Raw genomic sequence first — 24,372 nt, 5'->3', positions numbered from 1 at the left:
TTACTGTCTGAGCCACCAGGGAAGCTCAAATATTATGCAATCATTAAAGTAACAGAAAATTCTTTTGTTTTTAAATTTTTGTTGGAGAATAGTTGATTTACAATGTTGTGTTAGTTCAGGAAATTCTTGAGCTATTTGATAGTGTGGAAATAGCAAGATATAAACTTATATTTCGGAGAAGGAAATGGCAACTCACTCCAGTATTCTTGCCTGGAGAATCGCAGGGACAGAAGAGCATGGTGGGCTGCTGTCTATGGGGTTGCACAGAGTCGGACATGACTGAAACAGCAGCAGCAAACTTATATTTATCCTATGTCTATAGATATGAAAAATGATGTGTGCATACGGAAAAATCTGGGGTAAAAAGCTAATTTATATGATAAAGAATATGTGAATTTTTTTCCAGTTTATTTCTGTGCTTATTTTGACATTAGTGAATTTGTTTTTCTGAAAGCAGAGAAAGACAATAAAAGGTTAAAAATATGTCCCCAGAATCCCTTGATGAACTGTGAGTTATTCAATCCAGTACTCTTGAGATACCACATTCCATAAATATATTATCTTCTGTAAAGATGAACTTCCCTTTGTCCTAAAAATTCAAGGTATAAGCTCTTATTCTCCCTACCACAGGTTGATTAGAAAAGCCTAAATCTTTGCTTTTCACACCTTCTGATGGTATAGTTTCCAGGTCCATTCTCTTAGCCTTTCTCTGTCTTTGCCATCTAAAGAGTCCTATTTTTTTTTAAGCCCTTGCATGGTTTTAGCCGCCCTTTTCTGAATCTTCTCTCTCCTTCAAGTCCCCAGAGATGCAGTGAGAGAACTGTAGACAGTCCTCCAGATTCAGCTGCATCATGGTTTTATATTAGGGTAGAATGATTTTTGTTTTGTTTCCAAAAAAGCCTTGGTGATGGTACCTGGCCAGATACTATTGGCTTTTTTAGCTGTGGCAGCATATTAAGCCAATGTATTCTGGGAACCATAGAGAATTACTCCTCGCTTTCCCTCTTTTTGTGGTTTATAACTGACTGCTCACAGCTATCATTTAATGAAGATTTAGGATTACTTTTTTCCCCAATGTAAAACTAATTGAAGCTCATCTGCCATTTTTTGGTCCTTTCACATGGCCTAGAAGTTCTCCTGCTCTTTCCCACCTGCATGGATTTGGGGGCATCTGTGAAGTTGGCATTTCACCCTGTGCACCCTTTCTTGCATGATTTCTGACATTTCAACATTTTTCCATCTGGAGAGATGCCGGTTTGTTTCCTTCCCCTCCTTCCCCTCCCCTTTCTCTGTTCCCTCTCCCCCTCCCCCATGGAGTAACCGCTGATGTAGGACCGTGCCAGGAGCATTTTAACCTCTTAAGTTCTGGCCATTGGCTTCCTCGTGGACTGGAATAATCTAGTCTGTCCCTGAGGGAACTCTTGTAGAGTAGTCACACATGACTCCTCTTGCTGGAAAATGCTGCTTTTCTATTAGCAGGTTCTGCTTCCTAAAACACTGCACAGTGTCTGTGGTAGGAAGAGCCTGGGCTTGGGAATCAAGCAGACTTGGGTCTGGAGTCTCTGTTTTTATGCAACCGCCATGGTGTGACCTTGGATGGATTACTTAACCTCCCTGAGCTTTCATCAGAAGAATGATGGTGCTTATAGTTTGTCCCTAAAGCATGTCACACAAGTTACTGGAGGGGGTCTCAGATGCTGATTCACTAGGCCTGTGGAGGGCCAGAGATTCTGCATTTCAAACAAGTTCTCAGATAATGCTGGTTCTGGGGACTGCAGAAAGCAGTGATTCTCCAATTTGATTGCACCCCCAAATCCCCTGGGAACCTTTAAAATCCACCGATGCCTGGACCTCACCACCTCCCTGCTGCTGCTGCTGTTGTTGCCGCTAAGTTGCTTCAGTCGTGTCCGACCCTGTGCGACCTCATAGACGGCAGCTCACCAGGCTCCCCCTTCCCTGGTATTCTCTAGGCAAGAACACTTGAGTGGGTTGCCATTTCCTTCTCCAATGCATGAAAGTGAAAAGTGAAAGTGAAGACGCTCAGTTGTGTCCAACTCTTAGTGACCCCATGGACTGCAGCCTACCAGGCTTCTCCGTCCATGTGGTTTTCCAGGCAAGAGTACTGGAGTGGGATGCCTTTGCCTTCTCCCCACCACCTCCCTACCCTCCTCCATTTCCAGTTTAACTGGTGGTACGGTATAGTCTGGGATTTCCCTGGTGGCTCAGACTGTAAAGAAACTGCCTGCAAGGCAGGAGACCCAGGTTTGATCACTGAGTTGGGAAGATCCCCTGAAGTAGGAAATAGCAACTCACTCCAGTATTCTTGCCTGGAGAATTCTGTGGACAGAAGAGCCTGGAGGGCTACAGTCCACAGGGTCACAAAGAGTCAGTTGGATACGACTGAGCGACTAACACTTTCAGGGTGTAATCTGGTCATTGAGCCTTTTAAAACCTCCCTAGGTGATTCTAATGTACACCAAAATCTTGAGATCCATTGCTTAAAGGGTTATGAGCAGAAATAAGTGTGAGACACCTGGCACATAGCAGGTGAGGAGAAAAGAATTATTTTCTTCCTCTTGATTTCTTGCCCTGTGCTTCTCTCTCCACCCTCATCCCGTCTTTAAATCAGGTAGATAAAAGCAGGGCATCAGCTGTGGCCCTGTGCCTCCCTCACTCGAATCTTCTCTAGAGCATCTGGTTTGGGAGAAGCCCCACCTCTGACCCCCTCCGGAAGCCACCTTCAACTCCTGTCCTGCTCTGTCATCCATGATGTATGGGATACAGGGACCCCCTGCTCTCTTTTGCCAGCACTCCCTGCTTTGAGAGCCCTCAGTCGGTCAGCAACTTCCACTGGGAAGAATTCCAGTGGGGAGGCAGCCAGTTTCTTTTGGTGGCTCAAGGTGATTTCAACCTTCCAGGAGGCCTGGGATGAAATCAGAGACCAGCTGGGCAGCACCCTCAGACTAGCAACAGTGAAAATGCATTTTATGTAGTCACAACTGGCGCAATTTATCCATGGCTGTTATTCTTTAAGCTTCAGATTCAGTGAGCACCTACACAATGTCTGTGCCAAGCACCAGGTGAGGGGCTGCGCATAGCACAGGGCTCAGTGGGGAGACTGGTTCACCTCTTTATTAACCAGCAGCGTGACCTAAAGCCAGTTGCTCTTAACTTCCTTCCTTATTGATTGAGGTCTCTCTGGGGGTAAAGTTGGAGGCACCTGGCCAGTAACGCTCAGCGGATGTTTGCTGGCTGTCTTTCTCAGAGCAGGGGTGGCCTCAGGGTTACAGATGTGAGAGATGAAGGGTAATTGGGCTGAGACCTTGCAGTGAGTGGGTGGAGCTCAAGTCTTTCTGGCCATCTCCAAACGCCGGCTGCTTCTGGGGCCCCAAATGCGCTTCAGTGCTGGGGAGTCTTCTTCCTATGTCTTTTCTTCTGTTTTCCAGCTGAAGAGCAGACCCTTTCCTGCTGTCTGAATGAGAGCCCCCTTCCTGAGTCAGGAGCCAGTTAGCTAAAGGGCCAGGCTGCTCAGAGACTGTATCCTGCATCTCCCTGCCTCCTGAACACCAGCTGGTCCTGGTTGCCAGGATTAGATCGCCGCCCGCATTCCCTTCCCCGGGCATGATGAACCAGCCTTCCATCCGTATCCAAAGCAAACAGATCAGGTGCCCTGTATTCTCTGAGGGCTTCCCTGCCTTGTCTCACCTAATGGTCTTGCTTACAATGGGAGCCTTGTGCTGGGGCCCACGAGGCTAGAGGGGAAAACTTCCTTCTTGGTGAGGGTCATGAGCCCCCATCTGGGACATATCTTCTGTTCTCACCCTGAAGGGCAGGGAAGCCAAACCTCTCAAGCTGGGGCTGCTCTGGCCCTTTGAAAACCCATCTCTTTACCCCTCTGTGTCCCCAGGCCATGGAGAGCAAGCTGCTCATCGGGGGCAGGAACATCATGGATCACACCAATGAGCAGCAGAAGATGCTCGAACTAAAGAGGCAGGAGATTGCCGAGCAGGTGGGGCTGGGGGCTTCAGGTCCCTGGGGGGTGGTGCATGGCCTTGAGGTCAGGTCTGGGGGGCTGAAGGCAGTGAGTCATCATGAACTCAGGGTCCCTGGAATTACAGGGCTGAAAACCTAACGCTGTGCATCCTATGGGTCCACCCGCCCAGGTGCTGGCTCTCCGTGATGTCAGCTTCTACAGGGCACCCGATCCTAATTCCCAAACCTTCCACAAAGGTGTGAGTTCTTCACCAACTGTTTCCGAAAGCATCAAGAACCACAGTTTGTTGGTCTTACCCATCAGCTGTGATACTACACAGGAGAGGCTGAGACAGCTGAAAAGCCAGTACCTGGGCATCAGTGGATGTGGTCGACGGCCCTGGAAGCCCCAGCGGTTAGGGGTGGGGTCTCCTTCCACGTAGGGCAGTGCCTGCAAAAACATGGCCCTGTGAGCCGGGAAGAAGGTCCAGAGAGGCCTCCACTGAGGATGGGGTGGGAGCGATGGACCTGGGCTGTGAGAACCTCTCTGTGTCCTCCTGGCTCCTGTGGCCACGACGGAGCCAGGTTCCATGAGGGACCTCCCTCATGGAGGGAGAGCTCCCTTGGGTCTTGCCGGTATGTGCTGCTCCTCTGAGCCCTGTCCCCTGCCCCGACCTAGAAACGCCGTGAGCGGGAAATGCAGCAAGAGATGATGCTCCGGGACGAGGAGACCATGGAGCTCCGGGGCACCTACACGTCCCTGCAGCAGGAGGTGGAGGTCAAAACCAAGAAACTCAAGAAGGTAAGTTGGCACAGCAGGACCCTGGGTCTGGGTGTGTGTGAGGGCCTGGCAGTCCACCTGCCCAAGGCAGATTGTGCTTTAGCGACCCCTCCCCACTTTGCTTGACTGCTGACCCGTTGAGTTACGTTGCCTGGGTGCTGGGGTGAGGAGCCAGGGGATGCAGGGGTCTGGGTGGAATAGAACCTTTTCTCTTGCTTCAAGAGGGGCCTGAGAGGCTGGGAATGCTTTCACTTCCGCTCTGCAGGTTTGCTGCCCTCGTCCTGGGTCACTTGCCCCTGTCCTGCAGTGTCACCAGTGAGTCACTGTTTGGATAGTAAGGCACTGAGCAGGCCAGGGGAGTGGAGACTTGAGCCTGGGAGAGCTCAGAGAGGAAGCACAAGGCCCTCCAGAGATGAGTATTGGCCACCAGGACCCTGTGAGGTCCATGGCCAGGGAATGGCAGGCGCATGAGCTGAGGGCCTAGGGCAGGAAGCCGCAGATTCCAGCCTGGATTCTGGAAGAGCCTGGAAAGCCCTTACATTGCTGAGGTGGCTGCTCCAGAGCAGGCCCGGCAGAGGCCCAGCTCCAGAGGCAGTTTCCAGTTTCCATACCTTGCGGTGTGTTAGGAGTGGGACAGACAGTGGGATTGGGGTTGCCCTCCCCACACCCCTCCTTTTGAGAGCCGCTGGAGAGGCTGGAGTGGGATAGGCCAACTTGCAAACTGGCTGAGGCTCCCCTGAACCCTGGACCAGTAGTCCTGATACTCGGGTCCTGATTCAGGCTCTTCTGCACCTTGTGTGTGACCTTGAGCAAACCTGTGCCTGAGTTTCCTATCTATAAAAAGAGGGTGTTGGACCAGAAGGTTCCCCAGGTCCCATCAAACTTGAGCATCGCATGATGTGGACAGCAGCTGAGAGTGAGCGGTGTAGGAGGGATGAGGCAGCCCTTAAAATAACCCGACCTGATGGATGAGGGCCATTCACACGGGGACCCTGGCCTCATCCTGGACTGAGCTGATGGGCCCTGAGCCTGCAGGCTGGGGGAGTCGAGCCTCGTTGGGTGCCACTCCGTACCGCCTCTGAGCTGCACCTTCCCTCGCCAGCTCTACGCCAAGCTGCAGGCGGTGAAGGCCGAGATCCAGGACCAGCACGACGAGTACATCCGCGTGCGGCAGGACCTGGAGGAGGCGCAGAATGAGCAGACCCGGGAGCTCAAGCTCAAGTAGGGCCCCTTCTCTTCCCAGCTGGGGCCCGCACAGCCATCTCTCAGGCTCCAGGCCTCTCCCTGACAGGCTCCTCTTTCCTGCAGGCTTCAGTTCTTTCTCCTCACCCATGTCCGTGACCCATAGGAATGGAAGGAATGAATGGGGGAGGGACCCACCGGAGTATCTTCTACCTCCTGTTTTCTCCTTTCTGCCCTCTGCCTGCATTAGATGAACCTTGTAAAGTGCACGCTGGGTGTTGCCCAGAAGTAACTCCTAAGGCCCTGAGTCTATAATCCTTGCTTGAGAAACTGTGATTTCCAGGCTCCATTGTTTCTCTAGGGACCCCCTCCCCCCGACTTTTTGGTTTTTCCATTTTCTCTGTTCCCTCTGCCTCTTTGTATCTTGCTTGTCTCTTCTCTTGCAACCTTCACCTACACTGCGTGGTCTCACTCCCCAAACCCCCATCTCTACCTCATTCCTGCTCCCAGGTACCTGATCATCGAGAACTTCATCCCCCCAGAGGAGAAGAACAAGATCATGAACCGGCTTTTCCTAGACTGTGAGGAGGAGCAGTGGAAGTTCCAGCCCCTTGTTCCTAGTGGAGCGTGAGTCTTCCATCCCGCCGTCTGGGCCTAGGGACTCTCAAGCTCACCCCTGGTTGGGGGTGGCCAGGCGCTTGGGGGAGATGGAGGATGGGTTTTTTCAGGACCAAATACAGGGATCTCCATGAAGGAAGGAACATTAAATACAGTGTCTCGTTGGTCCAGAAAATACTAGCTGGCTAACATTTGGCCAGTCTGGTGAATATTCGTTTGTCAGATGCCCAAAACAGCATCAATAGATAATATTGCCAAGCACTTACTGTGTGTCAGACACTGTGGGAGACTCTGCAGACAGAAGGTCAGAGCTCACAGTCCAGTGAGGAATACAGAAAAGGAACCGGATCAAGAAAGGACAGACAGGTGAGGTCTTTGTAGCCTTACTCAGCTGGGTGATTCAGCATTTCCACCTGTTTCCACGTCCTAGCTCTTAGTTTGCATCCATTGGCTGGGTGTGTAGCTCCCTCTGCTGGTGGCCCTGAAGAACAAGACTGGACAGGCACACCCAGCCGAGTGACTGCCTCACCCAGCCGAACCACTGCCCCTTCGTTGAAAATCTGTGTACAGGGGTGCTCCGGAGGCAGGACACCAGTGCACTTCCCCGGCAATTCTTTATCTATCCTAGGAATATTAATACCACGTTAGGGCAAGAGTCTACCCAAAGCTGGAGTGGGAAGCTGGTTTTAGAGATCCATAACTCCTCACTGGAGCATCAGATTGCCTACTTGATTTGCCTACTTTCTGAAGGGCTGGTCCTGCCCAAGTCCTGCAATCAGTATCTCAGCTTACTGTTGAATTATTGCATCTCCTAGCATAGGAAGGCAAAGAGAAAGATTCAGTGTTGTCTTTGTCATTGGGAAGCCTAAAAATTTGGCTCATTCCTCAAAAGCTGCTTGCTTTAGCTTACTCTGCAGTGTTTTCATTTCCATTACTCTTTGGGAAGAACCAATCTTGACATACATACCCCATGTGTAAGTCGGTAAGCAGCCAGTTCATGAGTAAAGGACTTTTCAATGGGGTCAGTTTGGAGTTAAAATCCACCTTTCCAATCTAAGTAGAGACCTGTAGTAGTATATCATTTATTACAGATGTTCTCCACCCTGGCTGCATCTAGAATCACCTCTGAGCTGGGCTCCAGATAATCTGATTTAAGGGGTCGTATGGGTGGATCCCAGGACTTTTTTTTTTAATTGTTTTTTCAAAGCCTCCAGCTGATTCTACTGGAAAGCTAGGTTCAGAAACTGTTTCATTGCCATCCACTGGAGGAAGATGCTGGTGAGGTTTTGTAAGGTTATTTTGTGCTTACAGAGTTCTCAAGGTGAAAGTTTGTAGGTAGAGGAATTTCTTTACATTAGACAGAGATGGATGAGAGAAGCTCTGAAAAGGTATGTGTTTTTTTTTTTCTTACTGGCTAACTTTATTTTAAAATTTTTTATTGGAGTATAGTTGATTTATATTTGAATTTTTAATTTTGAAAATCAAGAATAATACAAAGAATTCCCATGTGCTTTTCACCAAAACTCCCCAGTTGTTAGCATCTTGCCACATCTTGCTTGATTAATCCCCTGCCCCCAACAATTTGAGATTAAGTTGCAGACAGTCAACCTTTTACCCATATTTCCTAAGAACGAGGACATTCTCTTACATAACCACTGTACAGTGATCAGATTCAGGAAATTCTGTATTGACACCAGACGAATACACAACAAACAGTATTTAATTTTAGCCAGTTAGCTCAATAATATCCATTAAGGCAATTCTTCCCCACCCACACCAGCCCACCTGTGATGGTGCATTGCATTTAATCATGCCTCTTCCTTTAATCTGGAACTGAAAAGGGATCTTGATTTGAGTTTTGAAAATTTCATGCTTCAGAGGAGTTTATTCGTTTCTCAAAACATTGTCCCTGCAATTTTTACTTGACTGCCTAAGCACACAATTCAGACTTCAAAGCATGGTGGTACTTTGCCTGAAGCTAAAATACACTTTCTGCTTAATGTGTATGAATTTCCATTCTTTATTCTACTTCTTTTTTAAGTTTGCTTTCTTCCTTTTACTCAAATAACGTTAAAAATTTTTTTTAACTTTTAAAATAACTTCTTTTTTTGCAAAAATAAAGTGGTGTGCATACACTGAAAAACCATACACAGACTTAAAAAAATTAAAACAGCTATCTTAAAATAGCACATGTTAAATAATATCTAGAGTAGATACCAGTAACAGCTTATAAAATAGAAGTCCTCTGCTTGGTATCTTTGCTTACTGTTGATTTATTCCCTCTCCTGCCTGGTAAGGCACCTAGAGAAGGACATGGCAACCCACTCCAGGATTCTTGCCTGGAGAATCCCAGGGACAGAGGAGCCTGGTGGGCTGCTGTCTATGGGGTCGCACAGAGTTGGACACGACTGAGGCGACTTAGCAGCAGCAGCAGCAGCAGCTGCCTAGTAAGGCAAAGAGAGGAAGATTCAGTGTTTTCTTTGTCATTGGAAAGCCTAAAAATTTGGCTCATTCCTCAAAAGCTGCTTGCTTTAGCTTACTCTGTAGTGTTTTCATTTCCATAACTTTTTGGGAAGAACCAGTGTACAAACCCTGTTGGCTTAAATATGTATACAGTTGTTCACCACCCCACATTTGTATGTCTCCGTTAGCAGCTTTCTGACTGGATCCCAAAAGGACTGTGTTCCCATAAAATTTTATATTAAAATTGTAAACATATAAATACTTTCACAAGCTTTTTCAAAGTTACGGTTAAGTATATTCACAACTTAACCATGCTATTTCATACAGAATCTGTATGTCCCTCTTCGGAATGCAGAATATTTATTTTGTGTAGAAAATAATCTGGGTAAGGGTAAAAAGTATTAAGGTAATTGTGACATCCCAGTGTTCTCCACTGTACTTAAATAAAGTTGATATAAACAGGTATTATAGATTTCTTTAAGAAAAAATTCCAATAAATCAATTACTTCAAAAAGACTTGTTAATAAATACCAGGTAGTCAACTACATGCTATTCTGAATTACTCCTCCAAAAATTATTTTCTTTTTTAATGTCACCTGTTCATTGTCTGATAACTGCAATAAATAATATTTATCTCAGAACTTTTTTAAAAACCACAAAAATACAACAGAGAAGTAGTAACAGATCTAGGAAGATTTTTATGAAAGCAATTTTTTTTCCACGGCAGTTGGTGTTTAAAGTAAAAACACTTTCCTCCTAATTGGAATTTCCAGGTGAGATAATGAGTCAGCACAGAGCGCCCCAGGGTAGCATCCTGGTGTCAGAGTCACTGGCCTGGATCTGTGCCCCAAGCCCCTCCTTTCACAGCCAGAGAGGGGAGGGCCTTGGATGCAGCTCCCCCCATTTCTGGGAGCTCTGGGGCCTGAGACTGTGGAACAAGCTGCCTCTCTGGGAGGACTGGGTCCCACTGTTTGCAATATAACTTGATCAGGGCTGAAAACCTCTTCTGTCCCCAAATATATTTAACGAATGAAGGCATTGTCCCGTTTGCTCAATTCACCTATGGAGTATTCTGCTTCACTTTGGCCTGTGGTGTTCTGGGGATGAGACACTGAAGGCTACTCAAAATGAGAGGACAAAAGCCTTGTTGGAAAGAAATTACCTAAAGTCATGCTGTCCCTCTAGAAAGCTTTTGCTGGAAGAAACATTTCCTCTCCTCCTCTAGCTGCAGGCATCTACCCCCGCACTCTTCCCTGCACTTCTTTCTAAAACAGGGAGTTATTGTTGGGGAGCCCTTGAAACACACTCATATCAACTTATTTTGGAAGTCTGTCCCTTTTCTTTTCTCTACTGTCTCTCGCTGATATACAGTAACTTCAGGTGAGGTCTGTTCCACAATCGCAAATAATTTTGGTTAAAGTTACTTTGAAAAGAAAATATTGGCAGCTGCCTTCAACCATCACAGTTTTACAAGTAGGACCTTTTATGTTTGGCTTCTGATAATAGACTTTATTTTTAATTGTATTTATACACAACTGTCTTCTAAGGGTTGTATATTTGGCAGTATCTATAGCCCATGTTTTGCGGTTCAAAAATTCTATTTGTAACTTTAGCCCTTTGCTCTTTGCATTCCTGGCCACTCTAGATTCTTTTCAGAGCGTCATGGTGCAGTAGAAAGAGACTGGATTTGGGATGTAGAACATTTGGAATTTTGGTCCCTGCTCTGCCTTAAGAAGGTTTCTTAACTTCTCTGAACCCAAGTTTCTTCACCTGCAAAGTCAGGATGATGAAACAAAAATCCCTGCAGGACTGTCAAGATTGAAATGAAATAACATGCATGTGTCTGTGTGTGTTGGGGAGGTGGGGGCCTATTCTAGGCCACTACCTCGCACAGAGGAGATGGTCCATCAATGGTTGCTGTCATACCAGTAGGCCAACATGATAATTTTGGAGACTCCAGAGAAATCAGTTTGTCATCATCCCTTACAAGTGCCATAGAAGGACAGTTTGACTTGTTGCTTTTGTTTTAGATTTTGATTTTTAAATCAGGCTGCCTCCAAGTTTAGAGAGAGCATTCCTTGCTCTAAACAGAATAAGGATAGAAGGTTAAGCTGGTTTTGTTACAGAGGCAAAATTTACCTCAGTCAGAACATTCTCAGCTCTGGGGTGAGTCCCTAGATTTATTCCCAGGCCTGTGAAAACTGAAAAAGAGTCTGAAACTAGGAGAAGTTTTTGCCTTCCCAGGCAGGCGGTGAGCCATGCGGAGGGGGCATGGGAAGGGGGTGGGGCAGTTCAGATGAGCCAAGGGATGCTGCAAGGTGGACAGCTGGCCTACAGGGACGGGGGCACCTGATCGATTATGGAGAAAAGTCAGATTTGCTGTGGTGGGTGCTTGTAAAGGACATGGAATGAGAAAACACACCCTGTGATGTTGGCTGCTGGTTTTCAGAATAGAAGAAAGGTATGGTAAGCAGACAGCTGGCAATGAGATTGGGATCAGCCTCTGAGATGGGACTGATATTTTTAATATTAAGGGGAGAATATATATAATCTTGTGATAGAAGTTATGTGGAGAGAGGGTCCTAAGAGAACTCTGAGGATCTGCTAAGCACAGGATAACTGCTGTGGCTTTCTTTCGGGAGGGGTGGATACTCCAGAGCCAGGCCTCCATTCTGGGCTGTCAGCCACAACCTGCTTACTACAGAGGGATCAATCATGGAAAGTAGGCCTGGGGCAGAGAGAGAGGAGATGGAAGTTTGGTGTCCCAATTACAGACTCCCCTCCCCCACCTCCTTCTTCCCTCCTGCCACCCAGAATAGCCCTGGCATCTTTATTGGGTCAGGCTGCCAATTCACACTGATCCACGGCTCTGCTTGTCCAGCCCTGTTCGCTTGTCCTGTTCCCAGAGCGTGCAGCCTTCGAGGCACGCTGAGGCCCAGACAGTTGTGTGTGTGCTCCTGAAAGACAGCATGGCATCTAAAAGGAGCATTTGGCAAAGTTCAGTTCCCAGTCTCTTTCTAGTTGTATGACCTTGGGCGCACAAGGCATTTCACTTTTCTGAGCCTCAGTCTCCTTTTCTGTCCCATCTGAACCTCAGGAAGTTGTAAAGTTTTAATGAGATGGAGAGATGCACCTTATAAATGATAAGCTATTATTTTACTGATTTTCCTGCTCTCGCCAAAAGCCGCCTCCCCACCTCTCAGAGGGTCCACAGCAGCAGAGCAAGCTGGGACTTCTACAGCTTCCTCCTTCCTTCCTTTTTATCTATGAAGAGGGGTTGGTGGGAACCCCAAGTGGAATCCAGCATTCCTTAAGATAAAACCTGAGACTGTGGTTTTTCACTACTTGCTGTGGCAGAAGGCTGGCATTGTTCTGTCAGGTCCTGCACGGCTTGTTCTCCTAGTCAAGGACAGAATGTCCTATCTCTGAGTTACTCAGCCTGTTTTTTCTTCTCTTTTATCTTCTGTCTGCCTTTTGGCTTTTTTCATTGCTTGTTCATATCCCTGTTTGAAATTAGCAAGTGGAGCTGAGAATAAATAATCATCACAGCTGCCACGTATTGAGCCCTTGCGGTGTATTGTGCTACGTGCTTGTCTTGTTAAATCTCAGCAGTTCTGTAGGATGGTGAGATATCTGAAGCTCAGGGATAATAAGCTGCTTCCCAAGGTAACAAAGCCTAAGGGGTAGAGCCAACATTCAAACTTGGATCTGCCTGACTCTAAACCCTGTTAATTTTTTAGTAGAAATAATTGTCTTGATTTCTTTCCTATTTTTATTTGTTTTGAATAATCAAATACCTCACGCTCATTAAGTTGCTGAGAGTATAAAAAGTCTAACATACTGTGAGTTGGCCAGAATATAAAGCAATGGGAACTTTCTTGTAGGTATATAGCCTCTTGGGCAATATCTAGTACAACTGAAGATGCACGTTGGAACCATTCCATTCCTGGGTATATACCCCAAAGAAACTGTTGAATATATATTTAAAGATACCTGTACATACAGAAGTCTTTACAACAGCACTGTGTTAAATAGAAAGGGAGAGAGAAAAAGGAATTGACCTAGATGTCCATCAACAAGAGAACATATAAAAAACAGAAAATGCTATATTGAAACCTTAAGATAATCAGTATAGTTAAATTGTAATCATCTAATCTAGAGCAGCATGGATAAATATAAAAGATATATTTGGGCACACAAAAAATGTATCTGTACTATACAGTACAAAATTTAGAAATAGGCATACAATACTATATATATTGTTTATAAATATATACATATATAAATATTAAAACATGCCTGACATTAATAATCACCAAATTCAAGAGAGGGATTAATTCTGGAGAAGGAAAGTCTTAAAAACTGTGCCTATATTTTACTTCTCAAAAAAGATTTGGTGTTAAGTATAACAAAATGTTAAGATTTAGCAAAACTGGATGGTAGGTAAACAGATGTATATTATTTTCTGTGCTTTTCTGAGTATTTGAAATAACTTATTAGATATAAACTTACACATTTTAAAAATTGTAAAACCATCCAAAGACAATTACTATTAACATTTCGTTGAATATCCAAACTTCTTTCTAAGCATCCACACATGTATACACACTTCTTTAAAATCAAAACAAATTTCATCTTTTTATTTGCTTTTTTACTTAATATGTTATAGAAATCTTTTCATGGCTACATAAAGCCAGACTGCATAATATTCCTTCACATGACTGAATAATTTAACTTGTCCATTCTGGTGCACATTTGGTTTGTTTCTAATTGTTTGTACTTGTAAATAATATTGGAGCAAACATCCCAAATTTTTTACCCCATCTCTGATTATTTCCATAGGGAAATTCCTAGGAATGGGAATTTGGGTCAAAGAATATGCATGTTTTAAAAGCAAAGCCTGAGTTTTGTTTTATAAGTAATAGCTTTATTGAGATATAAACTATACACAAAGTTCACCATTTTAAAGTATATTATTCAGTGGATTTTAGTATATTCACAGTTATATAACAACACCACTGTCGAATTCCAGAACATTTTCATCACTCCAAAAAGAAACCTTAAACCCATTTGCTCCCTAGTGTCCCCATCCCTAGAAAACCACCAGTCTATCCACTTTCTGTCCCTATGGACTTGCCTATTCCAGATAGTTCATATAAATGGAATCATACAACATGTGATCTTTTATATCTAGTATCTTTCACTTGGCAAAATGTTTTCAAGGTTCTTCTACATTGTAGCATGCATCAGTCCTTCATTCCTTTTTGTTGCTGAATAATATTCCATTCTATGATATTCCACATTTTGTTTATTTTTCATAAATGAATAGTCATTTGGGTTATTTCTACTTTTTGGCTATTATGAATAATTCTTCTTTGAACATTCATGTATGAGTTTTTGTAGGGCATATGTTTTCAGTTTTCTTGACTATGTACCTGTAGTAATGGAAGTACCAGGTCATATGGTAACTCCATGTTTAACTTTTTGAAGAACCGCTATACTGTTTGCAAAGAGGCTGCGTCATATTATATTCCCACCAACAATGCCTGGAGGGTCCAATTTCTCTGTATCTTCACCAACATGTGTTATTATCTGTCCTCCAGGATTATAGTTATCCTAGTAGCCAATGAGATATCATGAAGTGGTATCTCACTGTGGGTTTGATTTGCATCTTCATAATAACTAATAGTGTTGAGCATCTTTTCATGTGCTTACTGGCCATTATATATTTTCTTTGGAGAAATGGCTATCCAGATCCTTTGTCCAGTTTTAAACTGGATTATTTGTCTTTTTATTCTTGATTTATAAGAGTTATTTATAGATTCTAAATACAACTCAGAATAGCAAGGAGAGATAAGAAAGCCTTCCTCAGCAATCAATGCAAAGAAATAGAGGAAAACAACAGAATGGGAAAGACTAGAGATCTCTTCAAGAAAATTAGAGATACCAAGGGAACATTTCATGCAAAGATGGGCTCAATAAAGGACAGAAATGGTATGGACCTAACAGAAGCAGAAGATATTAAGAAGAGGTGGCAAGAATACACGGAACTGTACAAAAAAGATCTTCACAACCAAGATAATCACAATGGTGTGATCACTCATCTAGAGCCAGATATCCTGGAATGTGAAGTCAAGTGGGCCTTAGAAAGCATCACTACAAACAAAGCTAGTGGAGGTGATGGAATTCCAGTTGAGCTGTTTCAAATCCTGGAAGATGATGCTGTGAAAGTGCTGCACTCAATATGCCAGCACATTTGGAAAACTCATCAGTGGCCACAGGACTAGAAAAGGTCAGTTTTCATTCTAATCCCAAAGAAAGGCAATGCCAAAGAATGTTCAAACTACCACACATTGCACTCATCTCACACGCTAGTAAAATAATGCTCAAAATTCTCCAAGCCAGGCTTCAGCAATACATGAACCATGAACTTCCTGATGTTCAAGCTGGTTTTAGAAAAGGCAGAGGAACCAGAGATCAAATTGCCAACATCCGCTGGATCATGGAAAAAGCAAGAGAATTCTTGAAAAACATCTATTTCTGCTTTATTGACTATGCCAAAGCCTTTGACCTTATGGATCACAATAAACTGGAAAATTCTGAAAGAGATGGGAATACCAGACCACCTGACCTGCCTCTTGAGAAATCTGTATGCAGGTCAGGAATCAACAGTTAGAACTGGACATGGAACAACAGACTGGTTCCAAATAGGAAAAGGAGTACGTCAAGGCTGTATATTGTCACCCTGCTTATTTAACTTCTATGCAGAGTACATCATGGGAAACACTGGGCTGGAAGAAGCACAAGCTGGAATCAAGATTGCCAGGAGAAATATCAATAACCTCAGATATGCAGATGACACCACCCTTATGGCAGAAAGTGAAGAGGAACTAAAAAGCCTCTTGATGAAAGTGAAAGAGGAGAGTGAAAAAGTTGGCTTAAAGCTCAACATTCAGAAAATGAAGATCATGGCATCCGGTCCCATCACTTCATGGGAAATAGATGGGGAAACAGTGGAAACAGTGTCAGACTTTATTTTTCTGGGCTCCAAAATCACTGCAGATGGTGATTGCAGTCATGAAATTAAAAGACGCTTACTCCTTGGAAGGAAAGTTATGACCAAACTGGATAGCATATTCAAAAGCAGAGACATTAGTTTGCCCACAAAGGTCCATCTAGTCAAGGCTATGGTTTTTCCAGTGGTCATGTATGGATGTGAGAGTTGGGACTGTGAAGAAAGCTGAGCTCCAAAGAATTTATGCTTTTGAAGTGTGGTATTGGAGAAGACTCCTGAGAGTCCCTTGGACTGCAAGGAGATCCAACCAGTCCATTCTAAAGGAGATCAGTCCTTGGTGTTCTTTGGAATGACTGATGCTAAAGCTGAAACTCCAGTACTTTGGCAACCTCATGCGAAGAGTTGACTCATTTGAAAAGACTCTGATGCTGGGAGGGATTGGGGGCAGGAGGAGAAGGGGACGACAGAGGATGAGATGGCTGGATGGCATCATCGACTCAATGGATCTGAGTTTGGGTGAACTCCGGGAGTTGGTGATGGACAGGGAGGCCTGGCGTGCTGCAGTTCATGGGGTTGCAAGGAGTCAGACTGACTGAGCGACTGAACTGAACTGAACTGAAATACAACTCATATATCGCATGGATGATTTGCAGATAATTTCTCCCATTTTATAAGGTCATGAAGATTTACTCCTTTGTTTTACCTAAGAGTCTTATAGGTTTAGCACTTACATTGAAGTCTATGATTAATTTTTAAGTTAGTTTTTTATATATGGTACAAGGGAAGAATCCAACTTTTTATGTGTGTGGCTATCCAGCTGTATCTGTGCCATTTGCTGAAGAGCCTGTTCATGCCCCATTGAATAGTCTTGGTCCCCTTACAGAGAATCAGTTGCTCGTAATAAATATAAGGGTTTATTTCTAGATTCTTAATTCTGTTCCATTGATCCTTATGTCTTATGCCAGTATCACACAGCCTTCATTACTGTAACTTTGTAATTTTTAATTTTTTTATTAATGTATAGTTGAATTACAATGTTGTAATAAGTTTTGAGGGGCTTCCCTTATAGCTCAGTTGGTAAAGAATCTGCCTGCAATGCAGGAGACCTGGGTTCGATCCCTGGGTCAGGAAGATCCCCTGGAGGAGGAAATGACAGCCCACTCCAGTATTCTTGCCTGGAGAATCCCATGGACAGAGGAGCCTGGTGGGCTACAGTCCATGGGGTTGCAAAAGAGGGACACAACTTAGCAACTAAGCCACCACCAATAAGTTTTGAGACTGAAAAAATGTGACTCTTCTCCCTTTGTTCTTTTTCAAGACTGTTTTGGCTATTTTGGAGCTCCTGCATTTCGAGCCTGAGTTTCTAATCATTTTATTGTATTAAAACCTATGAAAGAAAATGAAAAGCAGAACCACTAATTAATGGTTTATTGTAGTATGTGAAGCCAGTCTGTGAGTCTGACAGCTAAAATAAGATTGGATTGCCTTTCTTCATTCCAGTCTTCAGTCAGACCTTTTCACTGTGGAAAAAAATTGAAGCAACAAAAGTGAAGAAATGTCTTCTTGTGTTATTACTCTTTTGAGTTGTCAGATTGTATTAGAGCAAAGAGAGGCAAATTCCAGAACTCGCAGTCTGTGCAGCCTCCTGACTACCTGAATGATACGTAACCCTTCATGATATCATTCTCCCTATGTGTTCAGAGGAAATTGATTTAAAATATAGCCTCTTCCCTACAGCAATAGCAGCCAAATGAAGAAGCGGCCAACGTCTGCAGTGGGCTACAAGAGGCCGATCAGCCAGTATGCTCGGGTTGCCATGGCAATGGGGTCCCACCCCAGGTACAGGGTAAGAAGCTTGGAAATAGAAAGGGTGGGTGGATGCCTGCAACGGCTGCTTCCTCTATCTGCCTCATCACCCTTGCTACTCCCATTATCTCCCCGAGTGCCCAGAAGAGGCTGGCCATCAGGCCCAGGGCTCACCTCTGGCCTGCTATTCCCGCCACAGGCTGAGAACATCATGTTTCTGGAGCTGGATGTGTCCCCGCCAGCGGTCTTTGAGATGGAATTCTCTCATGACCAAGACCAAGACCCCCGTGCACTACACATGGAGAGGCTGATGCGGTTGGACAGCTTTCTGGAAAGACCTTCCACGTCTAAAGTCCGGAAGTCCAGATCCTGGTCAGTATCATCATGGTCAGAGTGGGCAATGGACTTAGCGCGGAAACTGCAGTTGGGGAGGTGGGGGGCTGGTGGACGTTGAGGAGGGTTGTGGTTGTACCCAAAGGGCGTGAAGGGAGACTGATAATTGGGGCTGTGGGGGCTGAGTTCCTACAGCGACAGGATGAGGGAAAGAAAAGTTCTCACTTTTTCCCGTTTCCTGCACCCCCAACCCCCCAACCTCATCTACACCCCTGCAGGTGCCAGAGTCCTCAGCGGCCTCCACCTCCCACCGCACACGGCTCGCTGGCCGCCGCTGCTGCTCTGCGCCCCACGACAGTGCTCGACCACGAGTGACAACCTTCCGTCGGGCTTGCCCCGTCCCCCCCCCGCCCAGACCCCCAGGGATGGGGTGGCCAACCCTGGCTCATCTCGCTGCCGCTCGGTGTGCGTGCGTGCGTTGTGCGTGTGTGGGCGCATGTGCGTGTGCGTATGTTGGGGGAGGGACCCCGGCAGGCGTGCTTCTGCCGGCTCCTAGCCTCCTTTATTTAATTAATGTTATTTATTCGTGGAACTCAGTTCGTGTGGGAAAGGAGCCCTCGCCTGACCCTGCCGTGCTCACCGCCCAGCCACCACCTCCTCTTGACTTTAGACCCCACCCCGCTGCCCCAGTCAGCCCTCACTCTCCTTCCGGTCAGTTGCGCCCAGAAGGGAAGACGCAGGTGCCTGTGTGTATTTTTTTCTACCTGGCTTGTCCCGGAATTTCCCATCTCCTGCGCCGCCGGTGAGCAGCTGCTGAGCGCTTTCTGGGACTAGAGAAATAGAAGATGTGTGCTGAGGCCAGAAGACATCCATCCTGCCGATGGTGAGCGTGTGCTTCGGGTGGAGGAGAGCCCCACTCTCCGCTTTCCGGCCTTCAAACAGCCTCTTTCCACTTCTCGGGCTCCTTACCAAGGACTCCAGTGACCCCATCTGCGCAGCCCATGCTTTTCAGCTTTGGCAAGAACTCATGGCTTCCCGAACTGTTTCCTGCCCACCTTCCCAACTCGGGGAAGGGAACTGTGAACCGACCAGTCGCTGCCTCCTCGGGACCTCCGGGACATGGAACAGTAATGGAGACAGTGTGGACAGTCATCAAGGGACGTCCATTTGTTTCCATTCCCTCTGAGAAGTCACTTTGGCCGACAAGGAATCAGGCCAACTCTCCATCTTTGAGATGCTGCTGCTTCCAGCCCTCATCATTCCCTGCAGCTGCCTGTATCCCCGCTACTAGTGGGAGGATCAGTGTCCTCCCTCTGGCTAAACAAAAGCACCGGAATCTGATGCTTCTGCCCGCTCATGGAGCACAGGAGATGGAGATCCAGGCACAGCCTGCCAACTCTGCCCATTGCCCCTGTTCCTGAATCAAATTTGTTGGGCACTGTTTTGTTGACAAGACTGACCCTTCAGCATTGTGCAAATTGGTCTCTAAGGAAATCCTTTCACTTCCTTTTGTGACATCCCAAGATGTCTCCGGGTATCTCGGGTAAATTTCTACCAAAAAGAAAGATAAATTGTCATTGACTTACCTTTTAAGTGTATATTTTGGTGGAAGAATGAAGAGGTGGTCATGAATGAAAACACATAGTTTGGGACTGAAAAACGACCTAATATGGAGTCTCCAGTTACTTGAATATGAGGAGTTTAGTCACTGGGGAAAGGCATGAAGCTGACCGGGCTGCCTGAAATCTGGTGTGTGGGAGGTGGCGGTGGGGTGTGGCTACCTGGTTATTCTCTTTCCATCAGGAAATGAACCCTTCTTGGACACAGCTCAGTTTCTGCCCTGAGGACCAAACTGTGGTTTGGTTTACTTCAATGATGTTGTCATTGCTGCTGTAACTATGATGCCAGGTGGTTGGGCCATTCATTTTCCACTGGCTCCTGTCCTTCAAGGAAACAACATTTTTCATCAGAGCCCAGAAGATGGTTTGAGACTCAGGATTCAGATCAGAGATTCAGCTGTGGCTAGGATAGGAGTGGCGTGTAGAAATTTTCCAGGTGGCCTGGGCGCAGAGGGACCTCCAGGCCTGCATTGAGCAGCCTCTCCCAGTGATCTCTTTCTTGTTTGTGGATGAAGCCTCACGTGTTACCCTTATTCATCACTTGGACACATCGACTGCATTGTCTGCTCACTTTACCCTCACAGTCTTATAGCACAATGTACCCAACTTCCCCACCCTCAGTTGGAGGGCTGGGCCCAAGGTGTGGTCAGAGGAGGAGCTCCTGCCTGCAGTTTGTGTATGTGTGTGTGTGTGCGCGTGTTTATGTGTGTGTGTGTTTACCTCCACAGGGGACACTTTACACTCCGTGTAAGATATGCTGGGAACAGGGCCACCGGGTTGGCTGGATCTCAGTCTCTCCGTCTCTCTTTCTCTTCTTTTCCTTTTGATGTATCCAACACTTGGTTGACAAAGTAAGGGCCTTGATTAGGACCAAATTTCCATGTGTATTGCTATGGTCTTTATTTAGGACAGCGATTAACAAGGCAGTGGCCCGTTCTTTTCACTCTATACAGTTGACGATACAGGACATATGTAATATATAAATATATATATAAAACATTACCCTCTGTCTCCTTGGCTTAGGATGAGATCTCTCTGTCAAGCTGAAATGCACCTGCAGCTCAATGCTGCCAGCAGCCTGCAGGCCCCAGCCCTGTTCAAATTAACACAGTCGATAATAAAGGAATGAGTATCGTTACAAAGTTGGTTGCCTGCCTTCTCTTCCCTTTGACTCTGCGTTTCTTTTTTACGGTCTCTCTTCTTTCTCTTCCGTGGTTTTTTTCCGAGAGGGGTTCAAGAGTCCTTGGAGCCCAGCGGGAGTGATCAGCACCTGGGAACACTGGCTACTTCATAACAGGGGCTCCATCTGAGCAGTGGGGCCAAAGGGGCAGGACTTGGGCTCTAGGCTGAAGCCTGTGCCCGAGTTATGGCAGCAGCTGTTCGTGTTCTAGGCTAGCAGTCCCCTTCCAGTTCGTTTTGAGCTATGAGCAGATTTCAGAACTGCCTAGATGCTGTCCACATTAGCTGTCAGTATCATTTCACAGCTCTGCCCCTTCTGTTTCTCTGTTTATCAGCCAAGAGATTAAAACGGGCAATAATGTGGGAAAAGCACATCCGTATGCCTGGCACATGGTGGGTACCAAATTAAAATAATTAAAAACTAGTTTCCTCTCACCCTGTCTTCCCAAGGCCTCTTTTCCTCCCTCTGAGTTCGTCTGCTGGCTCCCTGTAGTGTGGCAGTCTTAAAGGAAATGAGAAGTAGTTGCTGCTAAAAAAATGTAAAGCCCAGGGAGTTGCCTGGCAGTCCAGTGGTGGGGCCCAGGTTAGATCGCTGCTCAGGGAACTAAGATCCCACAGGCCCCGTGGCACAGCAAAAAAATATAAAATGGTGATACTGATGGTTTCCTGGAGGGGCCTCCTTCCTTTGCTCTGGGCTCCAGCCAAGGGGGTTCCGGGGCTCTGCTGCTTTAGGGATTTGTCAGGTATTTTTAGGTATCGATAATTTGCTATCATGCTAAGTCGCTTCAGTAGTGTTTGACTCTGTGACCCTATGGACTGTATCCCCCCAAGCTCCTCTGTCCAAGGGGTATGGACTGTAGCCCGCCAGGCTCATCTGTCCAAGGCATTCTCCAGGCAAGAATACTGGAGCTGATTGCCATGACCCTCCAAAGAATCTTCCTGACCCAGGGATCGAATCAGCGTCTCTTATGTCTCCTGCATTGACAGGCAGGTTCTTTACCACTAGTGCCACCTGGGAAGCCCAATCTTTATACACCTGTAGTTCTCCCAGGTAGGAGTTATTGTCCCTAGTTTACAGAAGATATAGGGAAACTTGGCTAAAGATGTGGGCTTAGTGATGAGGCTGTGAAGCCTGTAATTTTTGATTCTGTGCCTCATCTCACTAGCCCATCTGTACCTTGGAACTGATAGGCACCCTACATGTTCTACAAGTAGTGCAAGCCTGGGACAAAAGGGAAGAGTGGTGGGAATAAACCAAATCTCCAGACCCTTATTCTTGAGATCCTATTTTAAAGCCACGCATTCCTCCTATTAGCTGTGGGCTCACTTGAGTGGCTGAGCTAGGTGGTTCCAGAATTCCAGTGAAACAGCCAAAGGGCAGAAGCTTACCCTTGGCTGGGGTCTCTTGTAGATAGCTTTGTTGTTGATAAGGCAACTGCCAGGTTTCTCTTCTTCCTGGGCACCTGATCTCCACAGAGTCACTTCTTTCTGTTTTCAGTTGCCTAAGGCTAAGTGTGTGTTAATTAGAACTCTTCCCCATGACTAAAGATTCTCTTAAGCTGGCCTGAACAAAATAAGGACACTCAGAAACATGCTGTGGACCCCCAAGGACAAGGACAGACTACGTTCTCAGGAACAACCTAGTACCAGGGACTCAGACCCCACAAGGACCCTCTTTATCTCACTGCACTTCTGTCTGTGTGAGGTGCATGATCTTTCTTCAGCTGCTCCAGTCCGTGACTTAGAAAATACATCTGCCAACAGCTGTGTTTACATGACTCAGTCATTCGGAGAGACTTAGAAGTCCCAGTGCCAACTTCCTGGGAATGTGATTCCAATTCAGTGGTTTGGGTCTGATGGATGGGAGCATGATATATGAACGTGACCTCCAAGAGTCCTACTTCTGTAACCACACGTATATGGGGTGATGGTGGTAGAAATATATGCCTCAAAAATGTTGGCGGGGCTAGCAGTAGGGGTGGAGTGTGCTCCGGGCAGTCAACAAAACAGATGTTCGCAACCAGTGTATCCATCACACAGAATGGCTTAAGAAAAATTTGCTCTGGGATCATCTTTTTCTTTTTTTTTTTCCTGGCCGTTTTTCTTATAACTTGCACTAAAATTGCCACCCTCAGAGGTTCTGCCTTATTACACCTAGGATAGATCTATGTGGTGGACACTGCAATTTGCCTTTCCAATATCCATTCTTCCCTTGTCTTTACTTACACAGTAACTTTGTTCAAGGAGGGCAGTGCACCTAACTGAAAATACTCATATTCCCAGACTGTGCAGCGATGACACCCATAGGGCATAGTTTTGGCCAAGGAGATGTAAGTGGAAGTCAGCTAGGGATTTCTGGAAATGTTTTTGCTTTTCCTGAACACTCAGTTTCCCTCTTCCTGCCTAGAATTCAAACACACCTCCTGAAGTACATTCTTCACTGAAAAAAGAAAATAAACCACATTTTTTGAGCACCTGTTACCCTTGTATTCTAAGTTCTGTTCCAAGTGCTGGGTGTACATCAGTGAACAGAGCAGAAAGAAGCCCCTGTCTTCATGGTGCTTAACTCTAGGATGGGGAGAAAGACATAAACAAGAAAAACCTCTTGTAGGTTCAGATGACATTATGTGTGACCCCGAAAATCAGAGAAAGGAAATGGGGAGCTCTAGATGCTGATGGTAGTGGTAATGGAGGTGGTGATGGTGGATGGTAGCCATTCCCTTAGTAGTCACTTACCAAGAAGGTGACATTGGAATAGAGTCTTGAAAGACGCAAGGAAGTGGACTCCAGGAGAGAGAAAGCAAATGCAAACTTCATAGATGAGAGTGTGTCAGACTTGTTCAAGGAGCAGCAGCCACATTGCAAGCTCGAGGCAACAAGCATACCAAGTAAAGATTTATGGAGTGGAGAGACTGTGAAACCAAGTCCTTGGGTGGCGGGAGAGGTGAGGGGGTTGTGCTGCTGCACCAGCTTGAGTCTGTCTACTTCTAGACTTCTAATGGTCCCAGACAAACCCCCAGAGGTTTAAGCCAGTGTTAGAGGGATTTGCCAGGGATCTGCTTGTGAGAAGAGCACCTCCAAGTGATTCTAGTGAAAACTCACTCAAATCCGAGAAAGGTGGCTGAAGCCATTTGTGATTCTGAGTGGGGCTGCTCTGGTGGGGCTGCCCTTCAAGCACCAAGTCCACCTGCCTGCATAAACACCAGAACTGCCCTCGAGGATGGTAAAGGCAGAGGACACAGAGGGCGTTTCAGAGCCCCTGTGCTCAACCACATGCCCCCTCTTCAAAACCAGGTGGAGTGAGGTGGTGAGGGGCTGCTACCTTGTTTGGGCTAGACCAAAGTGATTATTTATTAATATCCAAAACTCCCTTTTTGCAATAAGGAAAAGTACACCCGGAAAAG

At 45.9% G+C, this 24,372-nt stretch overlaps 1 protein-coding gene across 1 annotated transcript in view; it reads left to right on the top strand.

The window, feature by feature from the left end:
- Positions 1 to 18,565, top strand: part of KIF3C (kinesin family member 3C) — a 32,912-nt gene extending 14,347 nt beyond the window's left edge. Inside the window, exons 2-8 of the mRNA XM_068974926.1 lie at positions 3,908 to 4,009; positions 4,652 to 4,774; positions 5,856 to 5,974; positions 6,446 to 6,562; positions 17,769 to 17,877; positions 18,037 to 18,209; positions 18,449 to 18,565. Of these exons, the coding sequence (XP_068831027.1) occupies positions 3,908 to 4,009; positions 4,652 to 4,774; positions 5,856 to 5,974; positions 6,446 to 6,562; positions 17,769 to 17,877; positions 18,037 to 18,209; positions 18,449 to 18,545 (840 nt within the window). The 3' untranslated portion in view covers positions 18,546 to 18,565. The remainder of the gene's footprint in view (positions 1 to 3,907; positions 4,010 to 4,651; positions 4,775 to 5,855; positions 5,975 to 6,445; positions 6,563 to 17,768; positions 17,878 to 18,036; positions 18,210 to 18,448) is intronic.
- The last annotated feature ends 5,807 nt before the right edge of the window (positions 18,566 to 24,372 follow it).

The sequence above is a fragment of the Capricornis sumatraensis genome, chromosome 1 (assembly GCF_032405125.1).
Source record: "Capricornis sumatraensis isolate serow.1 chromosome 1, serow.2, whole genome shotgun sequence".
Lineage (NCBI taxonomy): Eukaryota > Metazoa > Chordata > Mammalia > Artiodactyla > Bovidae > Capricornis > Capricornis sumatraensis.
The sequence above is the reverse complement of the archived record's forward strand: the minus strand, read 5'-3'. Positions and strand labels throughout refer to the sequence as shown.